General features: G+C 46.9%; 1 protein-coding gene across 2 annotated transcripts in view; it reads left to right on the top strand.

The window, feature by feature from the left end:
* arid5b (AT-rich interaction domain 5B) overlaps positions 1-23,913 on the top strand; it is a 59,542-nt gene extending 35,629 nt beyond the window's left edge. For both annotated transcript variants that reach the window (XM_029175492.3, XM_029175493.3), the window contains 6 exons: positions 5,328-5,491; positions 6,110-6,386; positions 10,437-10,489; positions 11,351-11,448; positions 19,497-19,704; positions 19,792-23,913. In XM_029175492.3, coding sequence (XP_029031325.1) covers positions 5,328-5,491; positions 6,110-6,386; positions 10,437-10,489; positions 11,351-11,448; positions 19,497-19,704; positions 19,792-21,807 — 2,816 coding nt within the window. In that variant the 3' untranslated portion in view covers positions 21,808-23,913. The remainder of the gene's footprint in view (positions 1-5,327; positions 5,492-6,109; positions 6,387-10,436; positions 10,490-11,350; positions 11,449-19,496; positions 19,705-19,791) is intronic.
* The last annotated feature ends 403 nt before the right edge of the window (positions 23,914-24,316 follow it).

A 24,316-nucleotide genomic window follows, 5' to 3' on the forward strand; every position in this document is an offset into this window, starting at 1 on the left:
TGCAGATAAATATCTCAAAGCTGAGATCTCATTTTCGTGAAAAGCAAAAATGTGTAATTTATTTATTTGATTTTTGCGGTTTAGTCGACTGAAGCTATTTCTGCAGGTGGCCTCTCCGCCGTTCACTGGAGCTGAACCCTGGTGAGAACCTTAAATTGCCACATTGTTCTTTACTCTCTATCCCTGTGAATCTGTCGGCCCTGGTTCCTCTCCCTCGCTCGCTCGCCCACTCGCTCTCTCTCTCTCTGCTACACTGGAAGGTGAGGCTGTTATCGAAGGCCTGCCTAAGCTCGGATGTTTGTGTAATAACAGTAACTAGTGTCTATTGTCGGGCCTAAGAAGCAGCCAAGTGTATCCCTCATTAAATTCAGAACAGCTCTGAGCCTCAGCTGCGTATAAATATCTTCTTATGTTTCGGTCGCATTCATGGATGAAAACAGGCAAGAAAATAACACTAGTGATGAAAACATTTCAGCATTATTGATGTAGAATCCCCGAGAGGTTGACCCGATGTGAATCACTGTACTCTTACATTGGGCTGTGAAATGTTTTGCAGTTTATCAATGATGATCTCCCTCTGTGTAATTATGAGAAATTAATTAACACTCGAATCATCTATCAACCTACGTTTTGATGATTAATAACAACAGTGCTCTCCGTCCACCCACACACTCTGTCTCACTCTGTGGGATCATTGTGTAATTTTGGATGATTGCAGTGATAAAGACTCTTGAAGTATTACTGTTCATTAAATTCTTATTTTTTTGTTCTGCGCGTGTGTGTGTGTCTCTAATGGCTGCGACACAGAAACACGCCTTGAGCTCAGGAACAGAGGAACAGCTCTGCTGTCACATTTGACTAAGTGTGAATTATACCCGTGTATAAAATGACTGGTACTGTATGAGCATGTAAAAATAATGATGGTGGATGGAGTCAGCAGGGAGGCAGAGGTTTCTACTCGCTGCTTTACATATGGAAAACCAACAGTTTCAGCTGAGGCTGTGTGGGAGAGACAGAGGCTTGCAGCGCGCTGCTGATTTTCATATAATGAACTCATAAACTATCTAAAATTACAAATACTGGCGCTGACCCGTGTGCCTCCTACAATACAGCAATCTATTAGCCCAGTTCCTAAATGTGCAGCATGTGTTCAATGAAGTAAAAAATGCATGTTGGAGCTTTTACTTTGTGGCCTTTGTGGAGAGACTGAAGCCAGGGGAGAAATAAAGGCTGGGAACAGGGCTCCTGAGCTAATTGAATGGGTTTTTTCCTTCTAACCTGGACTTTCTGCCTGATGTAACTTTATACGCGTGTCAGGAATGTGCTTCCGCTGAAAAAACCCAATCTGAAGTAGATCAACTCCCTGTTTGACACGTGACCTAGCGCTGCTTTCTAAGGTTCTACGCTTCCATTGCAACATGTGGTGTTATATGGCAGGTATTTACAGAACACAAGCTCTGGTCCTAAAGCTGTGGTCAGAACCCTCCTCGTGTCTCAGATCTTTGAGTCAGCGAGGACTCAGCCGTCGCCGCCAGTTTTATTCTCCCCGGTGCCGTTGCCTCGCGGCTTCGGAGCCTCCCTCGTCGCCTCCCTGCGCCGCCAGTGGAGTTAAAATGTTCCGCCGAAGTGTAATATCACTTCAGTGATCACACACTTGATGCTCTGCTGCTCCGCATTAAAGCGCGTGTCTCATCAGTTGCATCAGAGGCAGTTTTCCATCACGTTTAGTCATGTTTTATTCATATTTTGCTAGGTTTTGTTTACTCTCAGACTTGTTGGCGCTCTTATTCCCTCATTCGGTTCCGTTTTATTCTATTAAATTTGAATTTGCGTTATAAACCTCTGCTTCCCCCTTTGTGGCTGAACTATTGCCATTTTATAGATATTGTTGGAGCATCTGCTCAGTGTTTGCCTTTGAAAACCTAGTGTCATGCACTTTTATTGTAAGGAGTAGGTGTGAATTTCTAAGGTAACCCTGTGTGTGTGTGTGTGTGTGTGTGTGTGTGTGTGTGTGTGTGTGTGCGTGCGTGCGCGCGCCTGCGTGGGCGTGTTCACAGGTGCAGTTTCACTTACAGATTTGCCCTCGGGGCAGATCCCTGCTCACCTGTACAGAGGCACAGCTGTAGCGAAGCCTTTCAGGCTGTTTGCTGAACAGGTCTGGCTCGGTTTGCTGAACGCGGGTAAATGTGTGATATTAATGTCAGAGTTGTGTTGTTATTGTGCTGTGTTCTCTGCTGCGGGACACGCCGTACTGTACGGGCCATGTGTTGCAACATGGATGTTACCTTTGGCCGCGAGTGCTTCTGATAATTGGCGAGTGGGCGTGAGCCCTTTAGTCAATTTGCAACGAAGAGACAACAGAAATATGTCAAAACACGCTGGTAGCGCTGCGTGCCCCAGTCATGCCTCACCCATCCTCCCCCACCTCCTCTTACCTCTTTGTTTGAACTCGGATCTCATTATGGGCAGAGGAAGTTAAACTGTAGAATTAAGAGTCTGAGTAAAAGGCACGAGTGGGAGTTTGTTTCCTCAAAGTCTAGATGGGAGATTCATGGTGCGTCACGTTAACCGTTTCACCTCTGATGTGTCAGGAGAGATTAACAATTCATTTGGAGGTCGTTGTTTAAATCAAATGAGTGAGAGTTGTGTAACTTTACTCAGTAAATCAAAACTTAAGTGGAATTTAAACTTGTATCCAGATAGTCAAAATTTCATTACCACAAATATTTCAGGTCGTAAAAAAAAACAAAACTACCATCGCTAGATATAAAATGTAAGTGTGGGAGGAACCTGCTGCACAGGACAGACATAAAACATGACACCAAGCTGTCAAATGAAAGGATGAATCAGCTGCTGATCTACTGAAGTGCATCTAAGCTCTTAATTATGGCTGATCAATCAAAAACCAAAATGCAGTGGTTTATTTGTCTGTGCTTCTGTAAAGGCGCTCATTAAGTGAACGCACGTAGATACTGAGCTTTTTCTCTCAGTCCATTTCGTGAGTCGTATCAAGTAGGACATCCATCAGCTGAATTCTGCACCTCTTGATGTGTGTCTCTCTCCCCAGCAGCCTCTCAATCAATCGGGTCCATTCGGTTGTGGTTCCCCGTGGCTCCACTCTATTGATGCGCGGGACCATCGGAACCCGTCTCTAATGAGTTTTTCATTATCGGTGACACCGGCCGAGCGGCAGCGCAGGTATTAGGGGTGTGTTTAATTGAATCTGAGGGGGCGCAGGCGGGCGGACGCCTGGCGACGGAGCCGCCGGCGCCGCTGATGGATCGGCACCCTGGGGACCTGCGTACGCCTGTTTACCCTGCGAGTGGGCGCCCCGTGGGGGGTTCGTGACAGACGAGGCGGGGGTCCTGTGGTCACTTCAAGGCACGTCTCTGAATCCCATCACTGACCCAGATAAAGCGGGCGGGCGCCGGCGTGAAGCCGCTCATCGCCGCGTTCATGATGGCGGCAGGACTTGACCTGGTGAGAAATGTAAACAGACGGGCTGCTTATGTAAGTGAGGCGCGGGTTAGCGATTGGACCAGGAACAGAACCGCCCTGAGAGCGTGACCTCACGCAGCCTCCTTTAAGCGGATGTTAAATCAGTGCCTCACAAGTGGAACCTGTCGCCATCCGTCATTTGTCACATAATGTTTGTTGTGTGCGACTCCAAGTGCTGTTATTGTGGCTGTGTATATCTGTCAGGCAGCTATCGCCTCGTTCTCTTTAGATCTTATCTAGAGTCTATTTATGGTCTGGGTGGTTGTTTAATCACATTTTTTACAGGAATCCACAAAGTAGCACTAAATGCTATATTTGGCAGCTGCGCCTTTAAACTAATCTGTGGCTTCTGAATAAACGTAAGTAGATAAATAAATAACAGGGTTTATGTCATTTCTCAGCATTAATGAGTAACTAGAATATGAGGCAGAGTGAGGCACAAACACACCCAGCGCTGTCTAAGTAAATATTGCAGTGCCGAGAACTTGTTTTTTCAGCCAAAGGGATGACAAATGCACAACAAATGCCCTTGGAATTTTCCCTGGGCTGTTTCTCAGCGTAGCGGTTGTGAAAATAACAACACGAAGTGATAGGTTGCTTTGTCGTGATCACTTTGCCCTGTTTAATGACCGCCTCTTCGTTCCACTCAGCTCCAGTGTTGTTGTAACATTTTCTTGATGGGAATTTGAGCCGACGAAAATAATCACAGGGTTGTGTTGGCAGAGAACAAGCTAGCGTGTGACTTAATTGTCATTGCAGATGGAAAGAAAGAATGTTGACGCTGTGAAATACATGACTGAACTTGGATTATTTGAAGTTTCCCTCTTTTTATTTCTCTCTCTCTCTCTCTCTCGCTCGCTCGCTGTCTCCTTTGAGCTTATCTGTGTTTGTGTTGCCGCGCGGAGCCGAGGCACTCTGCCAAGAAGTTACATTACAGTTGCGGGTTGACATAAACGTGGGTGTACAAAGGACTTGGAGAGCTTAAATACTTTATTGTGTGTGTAATGTGAACTGAGCAATTATGTGTGCCAGGCTTTCAAACAAAAAGCTCCTATCGGGCAGGTTCATGTGTTTTTAATTAACGACGGTGGGCTTTAAGAACGGGCGAGCGAAGCAGAGAGAAAGCAACAGCACAGATGATATGATAATCATACGTCTGAGGTGCCATGTTATAATGTAATTCTTTATTATGCTGATGCTGTTGATGAGACGATAACAGCGGCGGCGCTGCTGCGAAAACAAGAAAGGCCATTAGAATATTATTATATATGTCTTTGTGGTGGGGAGCGCGTACGAGCTGTGTGTTTTCGCTTCGCAGGAGCTATTTGTTTAAAATGTCTTCCCCTTCGCGGCTTGGCGGTTTAACCAGCATCTGTCATTTACAGTGCATACTAACTGTGTGACGGTTAACGATGCCCTTATGTGAAATCTTAAAATTGCATCTGTCTGAATTTAAGCGCAGTTGCTTTTAGGCCGAGAGGGAACTTGAGGATCGTGTTTACTAGCACATTGGAGCAATTTGGCAGCCTGCGAACCCATTCTGCAGAATGGTGCACTAATCCAGTTTAAAAATAATTAGCTACAGGCTAGCAGCCCTGTGAAATTCCTTTCCCTGATTGTAAATGTAGCTGTCAGCATCAGTCATCTTCAGCTGAAAGTTAATGTTCCCAGGGAGGGAGGACATTTCTGGCTGCAAATGTTTTCGTGTCGTATCCTTTCAAGGCTATTATATTTAGATACAAATCTTCGATGAGAATAAATGTTGAAAATGATGTTGTGCGAAAAGCGGCGGAGGGATAATGTTTCTGTCACTGTTTCCATTCCCTCAGCGCCCAACCTGAAGGGGCGACCGCGGAAGAAAAAGCTGTCCATTTCTCAGAGGAGGGACTCCCAGGGTCAGGCTCAGGGTCAAGGGTCATCAGGGTCAAGCCAGGGGTCAACGGCGGTGGCAGCACAGGATCCTTGCAGCCCGGAGAGCAAAGCTACTACAAAGGTAGGATGGGATAAACTAACAGAGGCCTTCATTCGTCCCGAGGGGACGTTTGCATGTTACAAACAGATAAAGAGCTGAAGTATTTAAAAGCAGCATCAGATAAATGGAGGGAATTACATAGAGACTAAGATAAATAAAATAATAAGGCATTACCTTTTTATGCACTGCAGAAAAGTAGTTTTCATTGTTGATTAATGTTCTATTTTTATTCAATTATGTGTTAATTAATTAACTTTGAATCATCTTTATTTTATAGGGGCTTTATCTGACATTGGTTGTATTATTCAATGTGAGGGAAATATTTTCCCAAAAGCGCTCCCACAGATGTTATGTCTGTGACCTTGGACAGTGAAATCAATATTAGCAATTCTTTCTGAAGCTGGAATCAAACTAATCTGTGCCTAATCTGTGATGACAAGAGGAGCCGCTCCATTGATAATCAATGAGAGGCTGCCTCTGCGGCCTGTAAGAATATTTGTTTGTGCTGCATCCCAAACACATGGCATCCACGCTGTCCAATATAATTTGAATGATGCTCTATGAAAGTTTCAGTTTTCATCTAAAATTACATCCGCTGACTCTTTTCAAGCGCCCGCTCTCTCTCCCTCTCTGGCGCAGGTCAAGCCCAACTGTAAAACGGTACCCAACGGAAAAATAACCCCGGCAGCCAAGCATAAGGCCAACAACCTCAGCAGGAAAGCCTCCGCCGAGGAGAAGGAGAAAGGCAGGGAGAAGGAGCGGGAGCGGGAGGAGAGGAGCGAGAAGGAGGAGAAGGACGAGGAAACATCAGAGGAGACGCGAGCGGAGGAGCAGGCTTTCTTAGTGTCGCTCTACAAGTACATGAAAGACAGAGACACGCCCATAGAGAGGATCCCCTTCCTCGGCTTCAAACAGAGTGAGTAGCACGACCTATTCTCTTGTTCCCTCACTGGCAATGTGTTAAGAGTGGAGGCTCTGGTTTAGACTCGGTGGCAGAACAATAATGGATACACATCCTCGGCGCTGCTTGGGAGATTTGGGTCACAGCATCACCGGCGGGGAAGGTTAGCAGGCTAACAGGGGATTAGAAGTATCCGAGCACAGGACACCTGGAAAAACAGGCGCACCGTGGATGCAGCCGAGTTTCCGTGGGGAGCGGGAGGAGAACGCTGGGCCCGAGGCGAGGACGGGCAGAGGAGGAGCAGCAGACGTACGGGGCGGTTTGCGTGTGACGTTACGGGGCGAGACCGGGCCCGAGTGGGCCGGGAAGAACCCGGCGTGTGCTCATCAGCATCTCCAACCACGCGTTATCTGGAGCCCCCCCCCCCCCCTCGTTACGATCCGATGAGAAAGTGGCGGCTCCTCAGTCAAGTCAAGGGCAGATTTTGGTTTAACTACACACAACACGGGCGCTTTAGGGGCAAAAGTGGAGACGGCTGCCAAGCACCGACGGCAGAACGCCCGAAATCTCCACATTGCACTGCTGTCAAACGGAGAAAAATACATTTAATCTGCAGTAACATTAAACTAAAGGAATAATTGTCTATGTGGAGAAAATGGCATCTAGCGGTTAGTGAAAGGCTCTGGAGGCTTCCTGTCAGAGCGTATTTTGGCAGGCGCCCGTGAAAGGATAGAATATCTTTTCACATTTGTCAAAGGGATTTCCTGTGAAGGGCCACGAACGTCCTCTAACAGCGCTAAAGAACACTGCACGTATGGGAAACACGTCTGCCCCAGATGAAAGCCCTCTAATATAGGTCGGATGCTTAGCTTGCACTGAGTGTGCACGGGACCGGGGAGGGGGGGGGGGTACAAGGCGCGTCACAAAGGGCGCACAAAGCCGAAAGTGTGCGTTTGTTCAAGGAGTTTGATGCCGAGGCGAACGTGAGTGGAGGAGAGAGAGAGAGAGAGAGAGAGAGCAATTAATGGGAGTCAGGAGGATAAACAGCGGCGGTTTATGGCTCAGTAAAAGTCATTACTCCCAACTGTTACACGAAGGTGAGCCGCGGTCGACTCCACTCCGCTAACCTCACCGCCGTGTTTTGACAGTCCTGTCATCTTGACTGCCGGCACGTCGTTGCTTAAATAGGTCATTGTGGTTGAGGGGAGAGCGAGGACGACTCGGAGAGAGCGAGAGAAGCGCATACCCAACATGCTTTGCTTTTCGTTGGCGTGATTCTGTGTTTTTGGGGCGGGGGCTGAGCTCGGAATGGAGTCGAGGTCCAAACGCCAACTGCTTTACATACACTGCATGCTTTGAATCTCAAACGCAGACACATCATAAGCAAAGCCCTCATTAAATGGTGAAATCATGCTGTTTAAACTTCGTCCTTGGCAGCGAGCACACATCAGCACATGTAAAGAGAGCAGGGCACAAAAAAGGAAAACACATCATAATTAATACAACAAACCCTTAGATGTAATCAGCGCCGTTTTCATATTATTCCTTTAAACTCGTTACAAATGCATTAAAAGATCAAAGAAGTCGCTTTCCTCTAATGGAAACTGAAATTATGTTATTTTAGTTGCATTTGAGTAATAATCTTTTTATGAAGTTCCTCTGGAGTTTAACAAAGCAACAGATGGTTGAATGATTTTCCAGACTTACCCGTGTTTTGTTGGCTCGGCCACAAAAAAATATCTGTTTGATGGGGCTCCACAGAAACAGCCCTTATCTGAATCGAACATGAACTATTCATGTACGTCCCGCCTCGTCTGCGCCGCGACGCTGTTCAGCCTGCGCAGCGCTGACACCTCACCTCAACCGGCTCAGAACGGATTTAAAGCGCGGCCGCTTTAATTTACATTTCGATTTAATTCCCAGCGAATTAAGACCAGAGGTAATAATTAACTTTGCATCTACTGTATAGTAAAAAAATTAAGTTTATCATCGCAAATCTTCACATTTGACTGGAAACATATCATCTGTCCTGATGAATGAATCTTTAAATAAATCATTTCTTTAATTACATATCAATGTGTTGCTTTGTCCAAACATCGATAATAAATTATTCAAGTGATTTCTCTTCTGTCATGGACGTAGTGAGCATGTACTGTACTCCTTCCTACAGAGCTGCACTATTTACATAATGGAAAATGAGCCTTTAAATCACTTCATTGAACCCGTTGCTGTAAGCCGCGTGCACGCTGGGCACCTGAATCGCAGCGAGATGACAGAAAATAGTCGGCTGTTACATTTGAGGCGCAGCACAATCAGAGAGGGAAACTGTGTCTGCAGTGCATTCATGTGAATTGCCGCCCTTCTATTTTTTTTGTCCCTCGGTTAATATTTGCTTTGCTTTGCAGCTGCTGCCATTGAAGTTAGATGGCTGCAGCAAAAGAGAGGAGGGAGCGGACGGAGGAACGAGCGGAGCCGGAATAGTCGTGGTTACACTGAATATTCACAACGTCCTTGATCTGGAAGATTAACTGGGAACTCTCAGGGCGGGACAACAGTGTGCATCAGAGCTGGGATTGTGAACATCAGTTCCAATTTGTCTCCCTCTTTCACTGTTGTTGTCTAATTGCCGTGCCATCGGTGTGTCATTGAGGCTGCATTGTGTTCCTGTTTTGTCATCCTTATCTCAGTGATAATTGCCCCTGCCAAATAGAGGGGAATTAAGAAAAGAAATTGCTAATGACAAGACATCTAAGAAAAGGAATGTTCTCTCATTTCCTTTATCTGCTCCGCTCCCTCCCATTCCCGTGTGCTATTGTGGTAATTACAGTCGATGCATAACAAGCTAGTTAAATAGCCCATCTTTCTGTTTCTGCAGTCAGAAAACACAATACGGCGGAGTGCTCAGTTCAAACAGAAAAACCTACCCAGCTCCCTTTGTTATTCCACCCGTGCATTGACAACGGTCGCAGAGAGGAGGGAAGGAAAAAATCAATGCTGTCAAATGCGGAGATAGGAAAATGTCATTTTGACAAATGCAAGGCTTTGTGTACGCACAGATTGAATTTTGATGGATTTCTCCCCAGGCGAAGCCTCCTTTTCTTATTTATAGACCTTCATATAAAAATGTTAAACAATGATGTTACAGAAAGCAAACACAAATGTCATTGGCACAAAAAGTCCCCCAATAAACTTGTGGTGCTTTGTGGGAAACAGCCATTTGAGGCCTTTCTGCAAGCTTACATGTCTATTTTTAGGAAAATGTTACACAAGTCCTGTATTTGGATACGGCCTGTCATGGAGCATTTGCATGGAGGAATCAATGCAAATGAATTTGCATTAGTTCAAACAGAAGTTTGCGCGTAGTGCCAGGCGTTTGATGCCTGTAATGGTGCTCATTCATACCTGCAGGCTGCAGCGGAGGGTTAACAAATCTCTTTGTCAGGATGAAACATATGCCGTATTTTATCACACGCTGTAGCTGTGATTCTACAAATGTTCATTTGCATCCTTTCAGCTTGAGAAAAATGTAGCTTTGTGTGAATCTGTTTTCATTGTACTAGGAACGTAAACATGTGCTTTATAGAGCAGTTCCTCTAAACGTATTCATTTGTGTCCTTCCGTGTCCTTCATTACTTATATAAATGTCTTTCGTAGCACTGGGTTCGGTGCTAAGCCTGGTTTTATTTACACCTATAAGTCATGTGACGGATACAGTTTCCGATACTGCAGAGCTTTATGGAGCGTTTTCTAAATTACAATAACCAGCTGTCATATTTAAATACCGCCTTCATGTTGATCTATTAATACCAATCTAATAATGTAATATATAATAATATAGCATTTTAAATGAGGCCAATTTGCATAATGGGAACTACTCCGCTGCTAATTTGGTGGCGCGGTGGTTGAAGGGGAATTAGTGGGTGAGTTCTGCTTTTCCTTCGCTCACGGATTAAAATGCTTTTTCCAGGACTCTCTTGTGTAACGACTGTACATGACGTCATGTGCCTCGGCTCTTGTCCTTTCCCAGAGTTCCTGACTGCCTTGTTTGTCTTTTGTCTCCCACAGTCAACCTTTGGACAATGTTTCAAGCCGCTCAGAAACTGGGAGGATATGAGCTGGTAAGTATTCACACATGTGGCAATAAGTTCTTTTCCTTTTGTTGACTCCCTCCTCCCTCCTTTTCTTCATCCTGTCTCCTCCTCTCTCCTTCCTCTACCTCCCTCCTTTCGTCCTTGTCATTTTTTTGGTGCCCTCCCTTTCCCCCATAGAAGAAAAGCTTGCTCACGGCCACATTTAGCAAAAATGATTGTGTTGTTTGAGAACCCTGTTGGAGTGGAAAACACATGTTCCTCCGCTCCTGCGCTGCTCAAACGGAAATTGGTCAAATCGCTCATTTTTTCCCATGTTGAAGATGAGGCAGAATGCACACAAATATATACGGAGCGCGCACACACACACACACACACCCACACCGAGGCAGAAATAGGAGTGTAGGCAAACGCATTACAGTTGGCAGCCATTTGTTGACTCCCCATTGAACGCAGCGCGTTCCCAGAGTGATGTCAGCGTTTGATGTGAAGTCGTCAAACGTCTTTCTCAGGCGTTTCTTCATTAGCTTGCTGCTATAATGTCATCCACGCCGACAGCCAGAGCGGGCTATAAACAGGATCCAGCTCATAGAACTGGGACTCGTATCGTTTAAAGAAAACACAAATCTGCAGCTGATTATCTCACGTTTCATGTTGAGCCTCACGGACTCATGTATTCTGTGTCGTAGCCCATCATCTATTACGGGATAAGAGGTCACAGCAGGAACGAGTGACGACACGATGTTAACAGGGCTTATTATGTTAGAGACCTGAGAGCTGAGGATTCAATAACTGGAAGGTTGTGGCTCGATAAATCGCCGAGGCCTCAAAGAGGCGTCGGGCGCCGCGTCCGCTCACGCTGCCTCACGCCGCTCTCCGCTGTTGCTGCAGATCACGGTGCGCCGACAGTGGAAGCACGTATATGATGAATTGGGCGGGAACCCCAGCAGCACGAGCGCCGCCACGTGTACGCGGAGACACTACGAGAGGTGAGTTACGACTGTGGCACGCACGCACGCACGCACGCACGCACACATGGAACAGTTTGCATCAGCCCGAGTGAGTCAAGTCCCTCACAGCTGCGTCGAAAGCGATTTCACAATCCTAGTTACTTAAGGAGGATGGGGAGAAATATTAGTCTCATATAGAGAAAGTGAGAGAACTAGTGCCTTCAAATAGGCACTGAGACAAACACACAGTCAAATGAATAAATTGTTTCATGATGGACGACATTCAGTTCATTTGCTACGATTCCCTGATTGGTTGTTGTTGGTAAACTGAACCAATGGTGCTGTGAGCCCCACCCATTCTAAGCCCAATAAAGAGTTTGGAATCTGATCTAAATGACCTACATGGATACACACGGAGTGTAACAACCCTATCTGCGCGGCGGGCACACAAAGCAGCGCGAGGCGGCGAGGACGCCGCTTTAATGTATTCGTCTAATGGTTCAGTCAGATACTGCAGCATTTTGCACACATTATAATCACTCAGATGGAATTACCAAAGCAAAGCCGGCATATGGATGCCATCCGGAGGGAGCTGCGGGAGCATTATGCAGGGCCGCGTGCACGCGCGCTCGCTAGCTCGCGCTTGCTAGCTCGCGCCCGTGCAGGCGGCCGCGCTCGCCCGCTTCCCCAAGGTTAAACAAACGCCACGGAAGATCTCCCCAGCAAAGATAAGCAACAGGTCGGTCCTCCACATGCTCCAGCTGCTGCAGCACAGGCACACACACACACACACACACACACACACACACACACACACACACACACACACACACACACACACACACACACACACACACACACACACACCTGTCAGTGCTACAGCACCGTGCCAGCAGTACTGTACCATGTGAGGCGGCTTCGCATTGTGTCAAGATTGCATTGCTGGGAGGGAATGTGCAAGCTCACGCACTGGCTGCCAGAGTGGCTCTTCCAGGAAATTTGTAAAGCCGTAGGTGTGAGAGCATTGTTTGGTGTGTTTTTTGTACACACGTTGGAAATGTGTGTCCAAACGCTCCGCTGGCGGCTCCTCGCGTCTGCCGCGCTCCGTTCCAAAGGAGGAGCCTCTCCAGTCGCCGCCCTCCGCAGTAGAAAGCATCACTTCATCGCCATCGGTTGGATGTAGTGGCATCTGTGTCCACCTAGAAATGACTCGAGCCAGATGTTTACAAGGCATGAATGTGAGGGGGGGGGGGCGTGGCACGCTCTGAGGTGTGACTGCTGCTGCGCTGGCCTTTCGTTCTCCAGCCACCGAGAGGCAGCTGAGAGAAAATAATGCTGAATCAATACGAGGCAATAATATCCACACACTGCAGTGGATATCAGGCTGACAGAGAAAGAGAAGGTGTGAGAGGGAGGGGGGAGGTTGATGGGGCATGTGTGCGAGGGGAGAGAGAGAGAGAGAGAGAGCGAGCGAGAGAGAGAGATCAGCTGAAGCTGAGCAAGTTTCTATTCAGGGGAATCATTTTAGCTGAGCCTTGGTGTTTGGGCTGCTTGGAGGGCAATTAGCCTCATTGTATTAACTCAGCAAACACGACCATTCTCTCCGCATGATGAATGAGGCTGTTTGTGAGCTCGCCCAAGTGTGTGTTTGCTCCCCAGAGGCGTCTTTGTTTCCACCTTTAATCATTAGTCAATGTGCTACAGATATATAATTCGCGGGGACGAATATACGGCGCGCGAGCCGCAACAACACTAGTGTTTTGTGCTTCTCTCCGAAGGATTCTGATTCGTCTCAACGGGCCAAAGTGGAGCAGAGCAGGAAATAAAAAAGTCTCGAGCTAATAGGAAAAACGGGAACATAATTGCTTTAAATGAAGTGGCTATTCTTGCTTGTCTTGGTGTTATTTGGGTTAAAGACTGTGAATATCCACAAGCTTTCAGCTCTCGTTTTAAATTATACACATTATCCCTTTACAGCCCTAATGGTAAAATCATATGAAATGGTTTCCTAGGAGATGTTATTGTGGAAGATGTAGCCAGCAGCGTAATCACTATGTTTATGCTGTCCAGGAGCCGGCGGTAATCGCTGCTAGTAATGGAGTTACATAGCTGGAATCGAACAGGAGACAACCTCAGCTAATTGTCATTTTCAAAGTTACACTTTTTTAGTCGCAGAGCACCGTTCATTAGTGTGCGGGGGGGTGCGGGGGGGGGGTCAATGTGGAAATGTCCGAGCCAAGGTCCGCCGCTGCAGCTACGGGGAAGCTTTAATGATATTTATTTAAACCGTTTCCCGAGATTAGCTGTCAGGGCCCAGTGCTCTGCATTAAAAATGAGGTCATGAAAAAGATGGCATCAATAACCTTGAAATAGACTGCCTTTTGCTTCTGTGCTGTGCCATTTTCTGCGTGCCCCCCCCCTCCCCCTCCCTCCCTCTCCCCCGCTCCCTGCCTTGCACTTCATGCTGTTTCTTTCATTATACAGGTCAGCGCCTTTTAACAGCTCCTACATATTTAATCTTCCTGGTTTCCAACGTGATCTCTTGTTACAGAAACATCACATTTCACTATCTCTGTTCATTTCTGCCTGTTACAGATTTTAAAGACCTCACCATGCCTTGGCACTCTCGTGTAATTGCACAACGGGGTTGGTGTTGGGGCGGGAGGGGAGGAGTGGGTTTGGAGGGGGGGGTATCCATGGCAACAGAGAAGCAATTTAGAATAATTTGCTATTTAAAAACTCAGAGGTTTTGGGCAACAGTGGAGAGCAGAGATGAGGGGTTTTGGATTAAATAATGTCGTCTAAATGTTTACCAGATGTACAGAATGAGAGGCCTGTGAAATATTCCTCAGCTCAGATCATCCAGATATGTTTTTCTTTTAGGACAAACACACGCCTGTTCCTATTTTAGATGACTAGATGTTTTATTGATTCAGCCTTTATTCACTCTCGCTGCTCTGCATTCACTAACACTTTTCTCCAGGTACTGCATAAAAAAAACACACTCCTTGCTTATTATTATTAGGAAACCTTGAGCCAGTTCTCTTATGGGGAATTATAATAGGATGCAGTTCAGATTTGGGGATAAGAGCAGGTACAGGAGACTGTTTGCTGCACTCGTCAGCATCTCTCTGCATTGTCCTTGCTGTATTGCAGATATGTGAAATGTGGCGCATCACACTTTATCCTACCTTGTCTACTACTGTAGCGCAAACACAGTTTTCAATTATTCTGCCCCCTCCCTCCCTCGTAAAACACAGGGCGTCATTGGATTACAGTAAAGGGTGCTGGGAAGGGAGGATCGCCCTAAAGCTTTTTATCCCAAACCCTAAAAGAAGGAGGGAGAGGAAAGAAAAGCAATACTGTATATTAATGAACAAGCAGAGGAGAGACATAGTGTAAAGAAACAGAGAGCGCAGAGGAGGCAGCGCAATACGAGATGACGGCTGTATATCCTGTCAGCATTCCTTAACACTATAAACAATGTCTCAACATGTTGTCTGCATCAAAAGCTCAGCCAAATTCTTTGTATATCCACGACTCTTCTGCTGAATTCTGGACCTCGGCTTCAGCGGGAACGCAGCCAGAGCGCTGCCTGTTCTTTACACTAAAATAGAAGGCAGCTACTCTAACCCCCGAGACGAAGCGCTCCGGCGAGCTCCCCGTGATAAAAACCCTCTTTTGCAGCAATTTAACAAATCACAATATTGGATCATTTCTTTACGCTTGGAAATTAATCAGACGGTTCGAGGTTCCTTTTCCCCCCGGTGGCTGGGGGAAAATCAGCGCTGACGTGTGACAGGCAATCGACTGAATGAGAATCTATTCGAGTCTACAGAGATTAATAACTAGTTCAGTGTAGCAAATTAAATTAATGACTTTCTCGCCGGGATCTCGGTCCACTTCAAGCAGCAACAGGGAACACGTGCTGTATATTTTTAGTTATTAGTAAAGTGTTATGATCCCTGCTCCTTTCTGCCCACTCAAGCTCTCCAGCCACGCCCCCTGTCCCCAGCCACGCCCACTGCATTAAGCCACTCCCACTTCCTGGTTTTCCCCTCTGTCCTCCAATACCAGTTGTCATCGTCCCACCCAGTTCACCTGAGCCTCGCCCTCCGCCTCGGTATTTATAGTCCACCTCGTTTCTGAATCATTTCGTGTACATGTAGTTTTGAGAGCTGGGTCAGGTTTGTGGTCTTTCACAATGTTATGTTGAGAAAACATCACCGTGTTATTTTGAGGCAATCCCGTTTCGAGTGTCCATGTTCAGGGAACCCATGTCATGTTTAACAGCCTGTTCCAGAACAGACCTTTTTGTTTTAGGTGAACTCTGCTGAATGCTGGAGAGTCGTCGAGGAGGCCGTTTCCGGTGGTCCTGTTTTTCTTTCTCGTTACTGCACTTGAGCTGAAGTCTTTCGCCCTCTCAGCCTTTGTTCCCGCAGCTTTTGTTTGGAGAAACCTTTCGGTCGTTCCAGTGTTCAGCTGGTGAGAACGGCGTCGTCCCCGACTCCTCGGGTCCTTGGGCGCCGCCGCCGCCGACTCACTCCGCCATTTTGTGACGAAGCGTTACAAATGCTCCTTTATGGAGAATAGTACACATTTATTTGAAACACTTAGTTCTGTTGGCTCGCAGCAGCGGCGGCGAACATTTACTGAGCCGCTGCAATAGCAGCAGCAGCAGCTAATGAGAGCAAACCCTGGGGGAACAGTAGAGGTCACTTTAAATCTGGTATTTTCAGACTTGACAAAGGACTTAAGTTTTTCATACATTCCTGCACTGCCCTCCTGTTTTAACTGCATGAATGAGGGTCACCTCGAGTGGTTTGGCTTCGAAACAAAAGAGGAGCTTTGAGGCATGAATCCAAAGAAGAGGGACCAACTACAATGTCTGTTTATCCCTGTGCTGGCATCCCGTCTCTCTCTCTCCCTCTCTCTCTCTCTGACTCTCCTCTGCAGCAGTTGTTGTTTTTCTTCTTACTGTGATGATGTTTAATCATTTCATTTAGATGCGATAAAGATTTGATTTGATCCTTTTTACTGTTTTCTCCTTTCTTCACTGCCTTTTAAAAAGTAAGCTAGGTTCTTTAGAGTCTTTCAGCCCCTGGGGCCTGTCCACAAGCTTCTAAATAGTTTATTTTACTTTTTCCAATGCATGAAGCAGCTTGTGATCTTAACACCAGCTAAAATTAATTTCATCACGAATGGGATGGAAATTGTCGAAGTGGAACTGCCTGCAGCCGTTTTCCACTTATTTGGTGACTTAGGCATTTCTTGGATTTGAGCACACTGCTGGTTCCTGTAACACAAAACTCAGAGAGCAGCACATTGCTGGTAAAGTCACCTTGTTTTTGCCAACTTGTCTTTTTTTGGGTGCGGTGTTTTGTGTGCAATCCATTATTGCAAAGGCACAGACATGCTTCGCTGACAGTTGGGGTTTGATTTATTACACTATTATTGGTCTCGGTGATTCTGAGATATAATGTATTATATGAATATGAGGCAATATTTTTACCTTATTACATGCCCTATATTCTGTCTCCACTATTTAACATTTAATCTCTTTACTGCATATTTTAGTTGCTTGTTATCAACATGGAAAACTGCTGCTTAAACAAAGGCTTGCTGATAAATTGGCATGAGAGGAAGTTAAGTATTTATTGACCTCATAAAAATGTTGCCTCTCCTGCTTTAATGAAATTCTTTCCTGGAGTCTCCGAGAGCGGCGCGCGCCCCCTAGAGGCTCAGATTGGCAACTGCATCTGGCTCGCTCTCTAACACAGGCTGCCAAGTTCAACCCTTCCTTGGAGGAAATTACTACTTATATAAGTCGAATTATATTATGATAGCTATATTACATGATCCTGAGTAAGCTATATATACAATATTTGAGATTATGCAGTTTTTACACTCAGGCCTTTGTAATGTTTTTAGTTTTTCTGTTTTTGTAATCGCAAAGTTAAAAATGGAAAAAACATCCCACAGTTTGGACTTTGTTTGCTTAGTCAGCTATTTGTGGAAATTTACATGAAGCTGTATCCCGCTAGTTAATAAATAACAATTCTGGTAAGTCATCTTGTATTTATTAGCTGAGCAAATCATTCTGACAATGTGGGGAACTTCCTGAGGCTGATTTTGTGTTTCCTGACTAACGCTCAGTCTCACCCATTCCATTTGGAACAATTTAAGACTCCAGTAATTTCCCGGCCTCAGCTCTTACATTATCTGGGCCTGTGACTCCCCTCCCCCGCTTTGTATTGACATTCCATAAAGTTGACCCAGGCCAGCCAACCATCTCGTTCCCACAGATTACTGTGATAGTCAGAGTGTGTGGCACAGGATTTGCCATTTTTCCAACATAACATTTATACTTGTTAAATGGATTTTCCCGGCATTAAGTCATTATATAAACAGTGTCGTAGTGGTGTTATAATCTGCACCTTTTCTCTGTAAAAATGCATAATTATTCTGCGATCCTAAATATAGAGCCCCAGAGACTCACTTCCTTATTTGTGTATTTTTTAAAGCACTGCGTCTTTTATCTCGGGTTTCTTGGATTCTTTGTTCCTTCATTCAGAATCATCTGTGCTCTTCATTAACATGTAATTATCCCATTTCTCCCTCCCTCTCTCCTTTCTTTTCTCATTTTTTACCTCTTCTCTTTCACAAACCCTTTGCTCGCCGTCCTTCCAATAAGTCACATTTAATAGTACATTTCCTTTCTTGGCCTGGGGCCTGGTGCCAGACCAGCTGTATGAAATGTAGTTTCACCGCTTTCCCTGCCAGCACTTTTGTTCAGAGGAAAAATAACAAAAAATCCCACAGAGCCTCTTGAACTCTCTGAGGTTTTTTTTTTCTTCTTGCTTTTGAAGACGAGGCGAAACAGCTCTTGATTCATTGTTTGTTTTACCGCCATGTCCCTTAAAAGGAATAGTGCAACCATCTCTTGTCGTTACACGAGAGGACCTCGGAATTTTTTTCTCGTGACGGCGAGAGTCGTGTTTCCGTCTGACTTTTATGGATTGTTATTGCAGAAAACCTGACAGAGCAGAGGAGCTAGAGAGATTTCAGAGGCGCTGATTGAAGTTTTGACTGTTGTAGTATTTCACTTGTCTTGGTTTGCACTTCTCCAGCGATCCTTATTTCTGGTCTAGTGCCAATTTCCATTTTCTTCTCTGAGCAATAAAAGTCTGAAAGTTTCCCTCCCTGGGTTTTTCATGTTGTTATTTTACACATGGGTATTGTTATGTTATCCAGATCTTAATGTTCCCATTAGTTATGACATCAGATATGGAAAATTGACTTGGGAAGTAGTCAGAGGAGAAATAAGTAAAAAGGCTGGCTGTGTTTTTTTCTAGTGTGTTCCTTGTCACTTAGTATGGATTTAATTAAGTTGGAGCGTATGCAGTCGCTCTGCATTCAATCACGTCAGCTGGACAGTGTGTTAAAGACTGGAGCATACTGTTACCAGCTGAGAGATTTTATTACCGCAACCACTTTAAGGGCTTGTGATTAATTGTGTTAGTATATTAAATTAGATGTTATATGCTATGCGCTTTCTATAAAAGCTTCATTTCAACTCTTCCAGACAGTTTCCTATTTTCGGCTCGCACAACATCGGAAAGTTAAACTCATACCAAATGTGATCCATCTCAGCAGGAGTTAACTGGTCATTCACATTGTGTTTCCCTCCTCCACACACGCTGGCAGCCATGTGAACCTGGATTTCCCCTAACCTAGTTTAATTATAATGGGATTGTTGGTGCTTGCCAGGTATTAAAGCGGGGAGGTTTTAAAGCTCTGCATTTGATACACTGCATGCCTGTGGCGAAGCTGCAGCTCCTTCTCTCTTTGGTATTACGAAACCCGATACTAATGCGGTTTCCTGTTCTTTAATTTTCACTTGTTGAAATTGATTTGTTCGAAATGCTTCATCTTACACAATATTGGATATTTAGCCGTATATAAAGTAGTTGTGTTTGAACCGAAACTGCCTTTTAGAAACCGTGTCCCACAGTTATGACATCACATACAGTAAGACGATCACAGCACAAACTCGCCTGCATCACGTTGCCTTTGTTCTTCCTTAGGCTCCTCCTTCCTTACGAGAGGCACATGAAAGGTGAACAGGACAAACCTCTGCCCTTGACCAAACCCAGGAAGCAGGAGGGCAGCCAGGAGAAGGCCCCGGGAGCCAAAGTCAAAGGAGTGGGTGCCAAAAAGCTCAAAGGCAGCAATCTCAAACTGGGGATTAAAAAGGAGCGAGGGGAGACGGTAAAAGGCCAAGAACAATCACAGGTATGCAACTAAAAATAGCACAATATCGGAAAATCAGGCTTTTATTTTCAGAAACAACTCTAAGAACTGTTATTTTTCTACAAGCAGGACTCCAGTGGGAAAGAGGAGAATCAGGAGCAGTCCACAGCCATAAAGAAGGAGGTTTCTCTAGAAGACGAACCCATTGTCATAGAGGAGGAGGAGCTGCATGTCACCCTAAAAAAAGAGGAGTCCTTGGCGTTGGAGCCGCCATCGTTGTTCGGCCCCAAAGAGCCGGACTACAGAGCCTCACACGCTGGCGCCCCCCTCCACACGGGGCCCAGCGCCCAGCCTGAATGGAGGCAAATGAGCGAGGCCCTCAAAGTAAAACTCTCATGTGAACAGCAAGGCGAAGGGCATTTCATCCCTAAAACGCCCTACCTGCCTCACCGCTGGGACCAGAACAAACCTGCAGGACACGTTGCTCTGCCCGAGCCCTCCACCAGGGGCAAGGACTCCACAGACACTCATGGGGGGAGAGTGGGCAAGGTGCTGCCCATGTGTAAGCAGACAGACAGGCAGTGCATAGACTTGAGCACAGATTCCTTCCCGGAGAAAGAGGACTGTGGCGTCATAAAGAAGGAGTCTCCTCAGACAGCTGCCTACTGCAAAGCCAGCCAGGGGGTCATGTCTCCTCTGGCCAAGAAGAAGTTCCTTTCTCAGGTGTGCGAGTCCAACCCGTTCTCCTACACCTCCAGTCCTCTCCAGCCTCCGCCGCCCGCGGCCTCCTCCTCTCTCCCGGTCATATCAGTGCTGGAACGGGAGAAGGAGAAGAGGAAGGGCGAGGAGGAGGCGGCGGGCCTCAGACCCGGGTGCGACGGCGCCCCGGAGGCGGCGCCCGCCTTCAGGCCGTCCGTCATCCAACACGCGCAGAGCAGCAAACCCCACCAACAGGCCGCCAGCAGCTCCTCCGAGAGGAGCGGCGCCGGGGAGCTGGGCGAGCTGTCGGACTCTTACGGCTGTCGGACGAGCCACCGCATGCAGCCGCCGGTCAACCCGCCGTGGCAGCCATACCTCCCCCGGAGCCACGGCCCGGACGGAGGGGAGAAACCCGGGGACACGCTACTCCCGGGCCCGGCCGCTCAGCCCCGGGGCTACGGAGGCGACTGCTACTCCTCCCCCCACCTCCACAGCCTGTACAGGCAGACGGAGAGCTGCCTGAACCAGGAGAGGATTGCGGGCTTTGCCAATGGGGAGCGGAGGGAGCACTACAGCAGGGAGCGTGAAGGCGCCCAGAGCTTTGTCTGTGGGGGCTTGGAGCAGGAGGGCCTGGCCTACAGGTCCCACTACAGCGACAGGACTCAAACGCACGGGGAGAGCAGAGAGGCGGACGACGAGCCCAGAGACTTCACCATTCCTAAGCCGCTCTCTCAGAGGGTGTCCTCCTTCTCCAAGCCCTCCTTCTGCGGCCTCCCGTATTCCATGATGCACCAGGGTTTGGAATCTCACCCCAAGGCCTGCAGAGTGCCTCCGATGACCATCACGCCCCCCAAACAGAGCCCGGCAGAGCCGTCGCAATCCTTCCCCAGCCCCAAAGCCTCCAACGGCGCGTCCCTCGCCAGCCCCGTCCGACCCAGCAAGCGGAGCCTGGTGGAGCTGGATAGCGAGGAACTCCCGGAGCGCAAGGTTCGAGTGGTGACGCCCATCCACCCCGCCGCCTCCATCCGCTGCAGCGACCCGGAGGAGCTGAAGCCAGCGGAGCCGGCTCACGCCGTCCACCTCAACAACCACCTGCCCGAGGGCCACCCCAGCCCCGCCTTCCCCCCGCCCCACGCCGCTCACCTGTACCCGGGCATGTACCCGCACGGCAGCCTGGTGACCGCGGCGGCCCCGGACGGGCTCCAGCAGCACCCGGGCCTCCAGTACCTGAAGAGCCAGTCGGCGGTGTCCCCCCTCATGCCGCCACTGGCCTTCCACTCCATGATGCTCCACAGGCAGCTGCTGGCCTCCAGCCCCAGCCCGCACCACTTCTACCGGCACCCGGGGGGGGCGGCCCTGTACACCGACCTGTTGCACCACCTCTACCCTCTGTCCACACTCCCACCGCCACAGCTGTCCTCAGTGCACCCCAGCACCAGACTGTGAGGGGAGCGGGGCCACTCGCGCCCCCCTTCATCCTCAGACGTTGTTTTTAGCCTCTTCGTGTCGGTCGTAGCTCTGGGATTGGGCTCGGCCGGAGGAAAACACTTTAGCTGATTGCAGACTGATAAACTCATCAGTCAGGCGGACGGAGAAATTCCATTTCCTTTTTTATTTGTGTATGCATTTGTTTATATACTTTGCACTGTTGTTTATTTTTTATCACCACTTACTGTATCATTTTTCCCGTATCCTTATTTGCACAGTGCTCGTGTGTGTGCTCGCGTATCTCTTTGGCGCTCTCAATCACCGCGAGTCAGGGTGTTGCTCTGGACGTGTGACAAGTGGAGGGCAACAGAGAAAAGCCATTTGTTTACTGCGTCTGAGGGCTAAACTTTGTTGCTTAGAAACACTACAAGTAACACGACAACGTCAATGAAATTCCTTCTCCAGCCGAGGTGTGTTCACCGTCACAAGTCCGGAGCGCATTATTACGGCAGTGGCGGCGGTGTGTTTACATGTCTGCACGCTGGGTTGCCTGTTCTGGAAGCGGTTGCCTGTTTGTGCCACAGTAAATGCACCCGGACTCCTCGGAAACAGACGCTAACACTCGGTGTGGTGCTGCATACAGTAGAATACTGTAGGATAGTTTCATTATAACATCCAGAGGTGCTGTGTATGACAGATGTACTGTAGACTCACTTTTCACTCGGTTCAGGTTGTGTTCGCCATGTACGGTTCACATACAGCAGAAGCAGTAGTCACGTTTGATCTGTCGAGCCGTTACGAATGTTTTTCGTTTTTTACTTTCAAAACATTATCTGACCTGAAAAAATCCCATGTGATGAGTCGACTGTAGCGGTTTGTTTTTGTCTGCAGGACCAGCATAATGAAGCAGCCGTCTGCTGTGGAATGCTCGCCACACGAAATCAACATTTCATCTTTTTGTTCTCGACTTGAAAAGCTCTTTTATTGGTGAACAGACTCTTTTATTCCACACGCTGAAAAGACTCACTGTATGATTTGATAGGAATGTCGTCACTTAGGATATTATTGCTTCGCAAATATCTGTGCCTTTCGCAGTCTTGGATTAGAGTTAGCACTACAGTTGTTAAGGCTCATCTTCTGTAGCAGGATAGAAATATCAATATTACTGTCACTCGTATGAGACGCAGCGCACATTCATGCAAAAGCTATGGGACACCAGACCTAACTAACCTGGTAAGGCACAAAATGTAGGGTTTGTCGGCAGTTATGCATTAACCTGATGGTTAATATATGTGTTTAAATAAATATATTTACTTAGCTTAACTGTGTCAGGTTGTCAATTATAGCGGACCCTGAAGAGATTTACTGATATTGCCGATACTGACACAAGCCTGGTGTCTGTCATCTGCAGGGCATGTGTGCTCTGTGTGTTTTCTAGCCACGATGAAAAGGTACCAGACTCCATAAATTATGCCTACCGTGCCCCACAGCCCGAGGCAGAAAGACAACACCTGCTCTGGCGCTTCACAGCCACTATAATTGCAATGCAGGATCGTCGAACTACACGGTGAGCGCGTCTGATGTTCCAAAAGAAGAAAAGATAGCTGTAAATGTCTATGTGTAAAGTTTTACTGAACTCTTAGATCAAGACATTCATTTTTGATTAAGTACTGTACACTGCTGTGTGTAGGTAAAGCTGGCGTTAGTGCTGGGCCCTGTACAGAACATGCATATGGGATCAATCCATAACAGCCCCTCTCTCCGGTCTTACTCCTCTGTAAATAGCACTGTAGATAGTAACGCGTGGTTGTTATCATATAAACTGTTATAATCTGTAAATAGTATAAAAAAAACAGTATAAAGTCGGTTACACAATCTAGCTGTGCTCTTGTTTGCTCATGATCATGTTAAACACTACAGTTACAGAATTAGGATCCTCTTGGTTGTCTTTCCACTTTTTTTTCCCCCTCCACGCAATTTTCCATTAATGTGCATTCTGAAAGTGTTTTTGATACGGTAGCCATCTGTTTACCAATCACCCAGCTGGCGAGCGAGACAAAAAATAAAGACATTTTGTATGATATGACCTCCTGTATATTTAATTAAAATATTTTACTATCTATACACACTTCTCTCCGTTGTGTTATTAACTCAACTGCAGATAAACAGCCAGGGTTGAATAAAGTGATATTTATTGCCAGTGTACTAATGCCAGTGTAATGTTCTTTATTCCTGAGTAAATGCAGTGTGAATTGGGTTTTATTATTGTAACACTATTATCTGGCTATGAGATTCCATCCGCCTTAATCTTCACAACAGGCTACTTCTGGGCTCCGAGCCAGAGGAGCCTCTACAGTATTTGCTGCAGTAGAAAAATGTGCCAGTACATGTATCTCTATGGGATGCGTGTTTGGCTGCAATAAAAGCGATGCTTTGACTTTTATTGCCACCCCCTGGTAAACCTTTACCATGAAAAATATTCAGTAATACTTCCAAGCTCAGCAAAAATAAAGCAGGCTCACCAGGG

The sequence above is a fragment of the Betta splendens genome, chromosome 15 (genome assembly GCF_900634795.4).
Source record: "Betta splendens chromosome 15, fBetSpl5.4, whole genome shotgun sequence".
NCBI classification, from domain to species: Eukaryota; Metazoa; Chordata; class Actinopteri; order Anabantiformes; family Osphronemidae; genus Betta; species Betta splendens.